Source organism: Schistosoma mansoni, chromosome 3 (assembly GCF_000237925.1).
Source record: "Schistosoma mansoni strain Puerto Rico chromosome 3, complete genome".
NCBI classification, from domain to species: Eukaryota; Metazoa; Platyhelminthes; class Trematoda; order Strigeidida; family Schistosomatidae; genus Schistosoma; species Schistosoma mansoni.
In genome coordinates, this window is record NC_031497.1 from 3,564,680 (window position 1) to 3,574,596 (window position 9,917).

General features: G+C 39.7%; 1 protein-coding gene across 2 annotated transcripts; it reads left to right on the forward strand.

The window, feature by feature from the left end:
• Positions 1 to 8,346: 8,346 nt before the first annotated feature.
• On the forward strand, positions 8,347 to 9,388 carry Smp_018530.1 (putative nascent polypeptide associated complex alpha subunit (nac alpha); the record flags this gene model as incomplete). Of its 2 annotated transcripts, none has more annotated exons than XM_018798925.1 (3): positions 8,347 to 8,904; positions 8,940 to 9,062; positions 9,101 to 9,388. In XM_018798925.1, 3 exons carry the CDS (start codon positions 8,410 to 8,412, stop codon positions 9,113 to 9,115), a joined length of 633 nt encoding a protein of 210 aa, XP_018650765.1. In that variant the 3' UTR covers positions 9,116 to 9,388. The 2 variants fall into 2 exon arrangements, with proteins under 2 accessions (XP_018650765.1, XP_018650766.1); XM_018798924.1 differs by having other exon boundaries at positions 8,410 to 8,904; positions 9,111 to 9,388.
• Positions 9,389 to 9,917: the final 529 nt, after the last annotated feature.

The following is a 9,917-nucleotide window of genomic DNA, read 5'->3' on the forward strand; positions in this document are numbered from 1 at the left end:
TCACTGATGCTCAAAAAAGGAATCGGGTATAAACTAACTGGGAATTGAACAGTTTGTGGCAAGAATCAAGGAACAGCACAAAAAAAGGAGAACGATGGAGTAGCAGTACGTAGAAAACTGGTCATTGAAGACTATAGAAATAGGCAGATACGAAACTATTTGCGCGGAACAGTATACAGTCTTCATTTGTACATTTAAAGATACTAGACTGTCTTATAAGAATTGAGAAATATGAGTAACCTTTAAATCTACTTCACGTTTATTATTCATTATTTTCACGCTCATTCTAAATTTATACTATTTAGTCTTTTAATATATTAGTGACATTATTTTATTATAATATTAAACAGCCGTTTCGTAACGCCCTACTAAAGCTCCTTTATTGGGAGATATCATGATTAACAATAAATTTGATGATAAACATGGTGAAATATAGGGATATATTTCATCTACGTTGAGATGCTTGTACATGTTGCACATTTTTTAGTTACCTTTGCATAAACTAATTAGTTCACGTTTCATTTTCAACCTAGTCACTACCGGATGATTATCCAAAGCTTTGTCAGATCCTCACTTTGTTCTTATGTCTTCCATGGACCTTCTGACGTTTTTATATATGCAAATATGCTAAATGTGGTACATCGTAGTATGGTCGGTTGAGACCCATGTAACTTTGTGTTCACATTTTTAGTGACCTACTTTTCTCGACGAGAACACGATTGGTATAATGGAAACAATTATTATTATAACCAATTGTACCAGTGATTGTCTTACTGTACTCATTTTGTTTAACTGTGTCAAAATCACTTTTCGTTCCGTTGTCCATTACTCTTGCACTAACACGTTTACGCTCTGCCGTTTTGCCTGTACCCTTTGGCACGTCTCGGTATTCTTTCGATACCACGAGATCGCCAATAAATAAATCCTGTCTGGACCAATGACAGCCTTCTGGTTTTCGGTCTATCGAGGGATCCAAGTCGTTACCTGGCGCGTAATCGTATTTTAGTGGTGCTGATAGTCAATTGCGACTCGACTCCATCTACACATTCGTGGAGGAATATAGAACGAGATATAATAATGCTGCCGAATATGTTTAGATTTCCTATTTTTCTCCCTGGTCCATATCAGCCTGGGTTGAATTAGTGACCGGTGTTATCCACTGCAACTTTGATGCTCAGTCCTCTCACCAAGATGGTCGGACAGTTCTTCATGGTTGACTGCAGCCTCCCATAAAACTGATATCTATCGTGTTGGCTGCTACCATTGCTGGATGCGTAGTACTGGGTGGCACTTATTGTAATCTCTTATTTAATTGTTCTAGAGAGTGCTTTGATGATGAAGCTATGAGTTCCCATCCTATGGGCGACTTTTGCACATCATTAGACAGCATTATTGCAACTCCTTCTGTGTGTGTGGAGATTTTCTTCTTCGTGAACAAAGTACAACAGCAACTTTCTCGAAAATAGTATTTCCTATCCCGCTTTTGTCCAATGAGCTTCATTTATTTCGAACAGAAGCAACTTTTTTCTCATTTTTGTGGTTATTTGTAAGGACTCTTAGTCTCTCATGTTGGATAGACATTCCATTTACCCACATTAAATGTTGGTCTGGTTTTCAGAACGAGAACTAGCCTCTTGGTTTCCGAAAAGTCTCGGTCCAAACTCTGGAGCATCATAAATCTTTTTTATGGATACCCCTGAATTTTCGGAACAGAATTTAACGGTTTGAGTGATTTCTTGTATCTAGTGTTTTTATTAATTCGGGTTTTCTTACGGGATGTGATTTCCAACCTCACACTGAAGCTGATGTGATAAAGTAAGACGAATTTTGTATGATCAGTTTGGAAGCGAACATCTGGTTGCTCGCAAACTAATTATAAAGTTAATTGGTCGTAATCGTCTTGGATGCTCAGTCGATGACTTGACCAACTTTATGGTTAAGCTTCTTAGTGTTTGTATAACGTTGGAACAATTGGGATGTACGTCCGATGTAAATTCCACAGCTGATTTGGGAATAATCATCTTACGCTGGACTTATAGAATAAGTGAAAAGAAGTTGCCGATGAGACCATGATGGCCAGCAATGAATTTGATTACCTTCGTAAAACAAAGAGCCAGGGTTGTCCAAACACGGTGTGGGAGACTGGTATAATTGATGTGTGGGCGAGAATGGTAATGATTGATTGTTTTGATGAGTCAGACATGTAGATAGTGTGACAGGTGTTATATGTGTTATATATCCCCCTATCCGGACTGTTATTAGTTGACTGTTCTTTGTTGTTGGATTGTGTAGGATTTTGGTGTGGAAATATATTGATGTTCTAGCCAGGCTAATCTCGTGTTCTTGATCTGAGTTGTGTTGAAGTCCTGTAGAATATACACTGCGTGGGAATCTAGTGTAGATATTCGTCTAAGGTAAATTAACGTCCCACATACGTGTAAAAAGTGAAAGGACTGTTATAACAAGAAACCCTAGCGTTATAACAAGTATCCTAGAGTTTATGACAATAATGTAATTCGAAGACTAACGAAAAAGGTTGTGAAGGTAAAGTGGGTACGAAAGCACACCTTCATGTAGTTAAACATTGCATGAGCAACTCAACTAAGTTTGTAAGTTGCAGGTTTTGTCATCGTGGTCAAGAGTGACGGATTGTACAGAGCTGTCGGAAGCGAACTTTATAGTAAAGAGACGAGAAGCAAAAAGATGAAGTCCACGTTGTCTGTGTTTGAGAAAATGTCACGCGGCTAGATCATGTAACTTGGGCTTCAAGCGTGACTGCAAGATTCAATATCATTCAATATTACATACCGGTGAAAATAATGACCAAGAAGCAAGTTTGGCTAAGGATTAGAACTCATCGAAGGTGTGCTTAAATGTTATTCCTGTCAAGCCACATGTACCCAAAGGAAGTTTGGAAACTTACGTCCCTTTAGATAGTGGCTCTGACACTTCTCTGGTATAGGAAGAAATAATTGATCACTTGGATCTTTAAAGTAAAGAAGCCCCGATAAACATAACGACTATGAAAGGCACTACTGCTTATCAATTTTGAAAATAATTTTAGAGATATTTTCTTTGCATGACAATGGACCTATCCAGATCAATAGGGCTGATACGATCAAAAGGTCACAAATCGGTGTTGCAGAACCCCAACTGAATAACATATGAGACGATGAAAAGATTTAAAGGATATAACCTTTCCGGGGTTGTGAAACAACCGAATAGAAGCCTTGGTTAGATGTGATGTCCTAGACACATACTTAATTTGGGAAAAATGTTTGGTATATATAAAACATTCTTTAGATGTATGTACGCAACTCGGTTGGATGATTATGGATCCCCAGAGAATGATTGGATCAGTAAAGCAAGTAGTGTGGTAGCCTCGTTCAACTCACCGTGTCTTACAGGATCTAGAGATAATATCTAATCAAGACTACGATAATTTTATTAAACTCCTTGAAGAACATCCTGTCGAAGACAAGGGAGATTTAGAAATAACGATTGGTTCCTTTGGCTTGGTGGATGGTAGTAATGGTGCTGATGTAAAATTAGACTTTGGATTATCTGTTAATAGTGAGTCTGGACATTAAGCTACATTTAATACAGAAGTAAGTCCAAATGAAACTATGATTTCTTCTGGAGATCGAGCTGAAGTAGAAGTAATTACGTCATCTGGATATGAGTCTTATGCAGACTATATTGACAAACATCGTTCACTTCACTTAAATTCGTTTGCAACGCTAGAACAGCACGAAAAAAGGGCTTTTGCAACACTCAGTTAATGGTAGAAAAGTCTATTTTTGCGTTATTATGTCGCCTAATGAATCTTACACAAAACTGGCTGACACTCCATTTGTATTTACGACAAAAGAATCAATGTTTATGTTGTGTATATGTGGCATTACTGTTAAACAATAGTTTACACGATTCAAATTATTATTATTTACTTATTTAAACACATATATATTGGTACAAAAGGGCACCAGATACATATGCGCCACACAAAATAATGAAAGTAGGAAGAGAAGGGATGAAAAGATAAGGCAGACTGAAATGTACAACCGGAAGACTCTTTCAGTTAAGAAAGTTAGAACCAATCTTTATGAAGAAAGTAAAAGAAGGTTAAGGCAGGTTCGTCATTGGCTTCTATTCTGAGCCATATCTGATAACGTCTCTAGCCACTGTGTTGCACCATCTCTCGGACCCCAGCCAGAGAGTCGTGAAGGACCAACAGAAGCTAGCCCTTTGCAGCTCTCTTTCATGCCACGACACCATGTCATACACTGACCTCCTCTCCGCTTTTTCCAACCAGTCCCAGAGTCGGCAAATAATGCACGACGTGGAAGTCTCTGGGACGACAATCGTAGAACATGTCCAAGCCACCGAAGTCGGTGTTTCAAGATGGTGACACCAATTGAATTATCGTCTCTGAGCCCGAACACACAATGCCGAACCTCTGCATTACTTACATGGTGTTGCCACTGTATGTCAGCAATCCTTCGGAGACAACGATGATCGAACACAGAGAGTCGTCTAACATCCTCAACTCGGAGAGGCCAGGTATCACAAGCATAGAGTAAAACTGCTCTCACCGACGCGTTGTAGATCCGACCTTTTACAGCCAGTCTTGTAGAAGTACTTTGCACTTGGAGGGTGCAAAGCACATGCCGTACCTGCGGACACTGATTGACAACTGATTAAGTGCGGATTGCATGCCTTGGGCATTATCGCACAGTAAGACAATATCATCCGCATACTCGAGGTCGAGAAGTCGTTCTCCAGGCAGCAGATCCACATCGCCATTACTTACGTCCATCAGAGCTGTTTCCAGAATGTCATCGATGGCAAAGTTGAAGAGGAATGGTGAGATCGGGCAACCCTGCCTAACCCCACTGCTCGAATGGAACGAGGGAGAAAGGTGGTTGTATGCCCTCACTCTGTCTGAGGTGTTAGTGTACAGGGCCTTTAAGATGTTAATGAACTTCTCAGGCACACCCTTCTTCAATAGACAATCCCAGAGAACAGTCCTGTCCAACGAATCGAAGGCAGCCCTGATATCAAGAAACACTATGATTGTTGGCCTGAGATAAGTATGACGGTGTTCTAAAACTTGGCGGAGGGTGAAGATATGATCAATACATCCTCGACCAGAACGAAAACCAGCCTGCTCCTCGCGAGTCAATCGTTCTCGGGTTTTAAACAACCTACGAAGAATGACAGAAGCCAATAGTTTGGACGCAATCGGAAGTAGACTTATCCCCCGATAGTTGTTACAGGAACAACGTGAACTCTTTTTAAAGATAGGGACGATTATTTACTCATTCCATGATGTTGGAACACTCTCTAGATCCCAAACCTTTGCAAACAACACAGTCAATTCCTTAGCCAGAAAGTCACCACCATCTTTAAAAAGAGCCGGAGGTAAGTCATCTGGGCCCTGTGATTTGTAGCGTTTCAAGAGTTGGAGTTCCTTGCGGACTTCCGCCTCGTTTGGTGATTTAAATTATGGCCAGTAACTATGGATAAAAGGGCTTTCAGATTCCTAGTGACTCAAGTGGCTACTCACTTACCCAAAGAACTAGGATAATCTGATCGTTTAATGATTTGAAATAAAGATGAAGACAGCTGTGCACTGTTTGGTATGAAATTCAAGATTTTTCATGATTGCATATCTTTGAATCCCTTCACTTCTGACTTCTGATTTGAGTGGGCTAGCATACTTAGATTATAAAAGTGTTACTTATAAAAGTGCTGTCAAACTTCGAATACTTGAACCATCTTTAGTGATGAGACCGACGTGATCTGGTACACTAACTCATAAACTACAAATCTGTTTCTTGTTGAAATATTATATACTTTTTATTTTTTTATATATTGTGATATTGTTTTCACATTTTTGAACTTTTCTCCTGCTCATTGTTATATTATATCTTCGTTATGATGGAACAGATAACTAAGTTACTTCAGATTAAACCTCTTCCACCTCCCACCATTCAGCTAATGGTATCATGGTCCAGTAGTGTAGATTCCTGGTTCTGATACTCGGGAGCTGACTTCTACGAGCACAGTATGACAGACTCACGTGCACAATTCCCTCAGTAGTAAAAGCTCCACCGCTTGGTTTTAACAAGCGCTTCACGCCAAGTATGTTTACTAGTTCTTAGGCGTGGAGACCAAACCGACCAACAAAAGTTAGACCAACTCTCCCACAAAATTGAGCTGCAAAATGGCTCAGCGACAGAAATGTTGCTATTTGTGAGAAAGATCATTGGTCGATGTATCTTTGACGAGGACCCACCTCGACAGCCTTCCTTGTTTAAGTTTCCTCAACGGGTGTGAGCAGTCCTTGTATCATTTCAAAATAATGCCGTAAACGGACTGGCCGCATCTGCCGACTGTATTTTGGAGATCGCTAGAACCCCCAACACCGATGTTCTTTTGTCAAAAGAAAACCATAAACAACGCAAAACGATATCACAGACCTCCGTCACTTTCTGACATGTTATCTCGATATTAATCGTAATCGTAGACGCCCTCAAACTCTTCTAAGAAGCTCAGCACGGTGGTGATCCGTTTACCGACCATGAGGGACAGATAACACTTATTGGTGCTGGTACCATGATAAATATACCAAATCTCAAAATCGCGGGAAACTCTGAAGCTTCCCGAGCTCCAAACCATCCGACACCAAAAAGCTTTCGAGAAACTTCCCAACCGTCACGCGTTAACAGCACCTGCAGCCGGAGGGTATAGCCATCTGTTATACGACAATGACGTAGTGACGAATGTTCTATATCTCATAGACACCAGAGCAGAAGTGAACATTCTTCCAACAAATTCCGACGATCGATTGCAGGAACCGGTTTTCAACTTACAGGCGGCGAATAGCGAACCGGTTGCCACATATAGTAAGCAACATGTTTGTCTTAACATGGGTTTAAGCAAACCCATTCACTGTAGCTTTGTTGTTGCAGATGTTTCTATGCCAATCAAGGATAAAACCTCCTATAACACCATAATCTACTGATCGACAAGCGAAAACGGATTTAAGTAAACGAAAATACTAATTTATTTGTTTGTATTAATTCCTTTTCTGGCTGTAGACCATACCCAATCACAGTTAAGCTCACAATCGATCCATGCTATCAACGGATATTCGACAGGTACCCTGAACTGTACCAAACACGACCAAAATTACCGTATGCAACCAGAAATGTTGAACACTACATCACCTCCAAAGGATCACCCGCATTTGCGGGAGCGCACGAACTAGCTCCCGAAAATCTAAGAGTGCAGAAAATGAATTCAACCATAAGATAGATTTAGGAATCATTCGGCCATCGAACAGCCCATGAGCATCCCCTTTGCACATGGTCCCTAAAAGGGCAGTAATGATCGGTTTCCATCCGATGAATATCGGCGATTGAATGCAAAAATGATTGCTGATCGTTATCTTTTGCCTCACACTCACGATTTCATAGCTATCTTAAAAGACACGACTGTTTTTTTTCAAAAATCGACATGGTTAAAGCGTATAACCGAATTCTCATGGCTGCTGACGACATTCCTAAAACCGCTATCATCACCCCCTTTTAAACTCTACGAACTTTCGCCAATGTCTTTCAGTTTGAGAAATACTGCACAAACATTCCAGAGATTCATGGACTACGTCTTTCGAAATTTCAACTTCGTACACGTATATGCAGATGACCTCTTGATCGCATGTCCAGTCAGAGAATCTCATCTTCAGCATCTGGACCTTGTTTTCGAATGACTCTGAAAACAGGGCATTACTGAGAACATTCAGAAATGTCAAATTGGTACCGACTCCCCAGATTTCTCTGGACATAATAATGCTACTCAAGGCATCTACCCTCTGTAAAACAAAGTGACAATCATTCCGGATTACTCAGAACCGACCACAATCAAGCAATTGTATGTGTTCAACGGTCTAATAAGTTCCTATCGATGGTTCATACCGGCTAAGCGTATCATGTGAGTACAGATTGATTTAAGAGGGAAAAAATCAACAGAAGCACAAGCTAATGACCAGTGTGATAATCAACTGGAAAATGGTACTAAAAGATGGGTTTGAAAAAATTCCTAACCCTAGTGAGAATAACTGAAATTAAAGTTAACCGAGTATGCTATTGGTGAAATCAATACTCTAAAATAAAGTTAATTCACAAGTATGAAATCGCTGCCCTTTCCTAAAACGCAAGCATGAAACCTAATCACACTGAAACAATTATTCGTTTTATCTGGTAAGCATAGACCGAATATAGCATATCGCCTGTCTGCTTAATCTGTCTATTGAAAACTGTAATTGTTTGAACTACTTAGGACGAACGGGGTGGGATTCAAGGCTACATATCCGTGGGTGTAAAGTGGTTTGTTGCAACTGTGATAATGGTTCCTGGGGCCACAAACAAGCTGGAAGACAAAAATGTGGTTTCTGATTCTGGCAGTGACTCGGACGACTCTGCACCAGAATTAGAAGATTCTAAAGAACAAGGTGATGCTAAAGTATCACATATAGCCGATGAATTACTCAGTCGATGTAAGCAGTCCAGAAGCGAGAAAAAAGCTAGGAAAGCTATGTCGAAACTGGGCTTAAAATTGGTACAGGGAGTTTGCCGCGTAACTATACGAAAAGCAAAAACCATTATGTTTGTAATCAATAGGGCAGAGGTCTATAAATCATCTGCCTCGGATACATACATAATATTTGGTGAGGCTAAAGTAGAAGATATATCAGCACAAGCTCAGATAGCTGCAGCTGAAAAACTACGTAGTCAAGCCATGGGAGGTACTGAGTTAGGGACATCAAGTGGCCTATCAAAAGATACAGTTTCGTCTATCTCTAAAACTGCCATCGCAGAGGAATCTGAAGATGATGAAGAGGTAAAATAATTGTATTATAAAATGATTCTGCTTAGCCTGATGCTACTGGATTGGATGAGAAGGATGTTGAACTCATTATGCAGCAAGCTGGTGTATCGCGTGGCAAAGCTATTCGAGCGCTTCGTGAAAATAACGATGATGTTGTTAATGCTATTATGGTAAGATCTGTTTGACGTGATTGTTTTATCTCTTCTAGTCACTCACAGGATAACCGCAAGATTCTGACGACATCTAACTCGGGTCTTGAATAATTCAAGTATTTTCGAAAACATACTAAACTCTATTTCTCACGGCATCATATTCTAAGAAAATTTTATCAACTGGTTTTGAACTTTTGCATTACTTGATTGCTTGTTCCTTTTTGCACTTTCTCAAGGAGTAAGTACAGAAACAACACTGCAGAAGAATGGAAAACTTATTCAGTGGTGGTAAACCTATGTAAATTTAGATTAATAATCATACGAAAATCTAACGTTAAGTCCAACTTCATCATTCTATTTATGTACTTTTTAGGTCACCACTAAGTAGTTTTGAGAACGTTTTCCTTGAAAACAATAGTATATGGATTTTCCTTACGATTAGGTCACTCAGTTGTGTTTGTAACTCACCATGCACATGCTTTTAAACTTGACCGGAATAAAATAAATGACAAAGCGTTTCATTATAGTTGTTACGAAAATCAACTTGCCGAAATCGTGTAGTTGTTCATTTCGTGCTAATATGCATAGAAGCACTACTTGGAATATCATGTCAGTACTGTGTATGCTTTCGTAGTTGCAGCTAGCCGTTGCCCTCTACTACCATAGCTACGTAACAGTTGTGTCGTGTAGTAGGTAGATGTACACTTAATAAACTAATTGGCTCTATGCAGTAGATTTGTGATGCATTCCATTCCGTCTATTTTATCAGGTAATGAGGTGAAGGTGTTTTCGTTACTCGTGATACTAATACGTATAAACTAGTTGTATTTTAAAGCAAAGTTTGCTTCAGTATCAGTTGTGAGACGTGTCGTA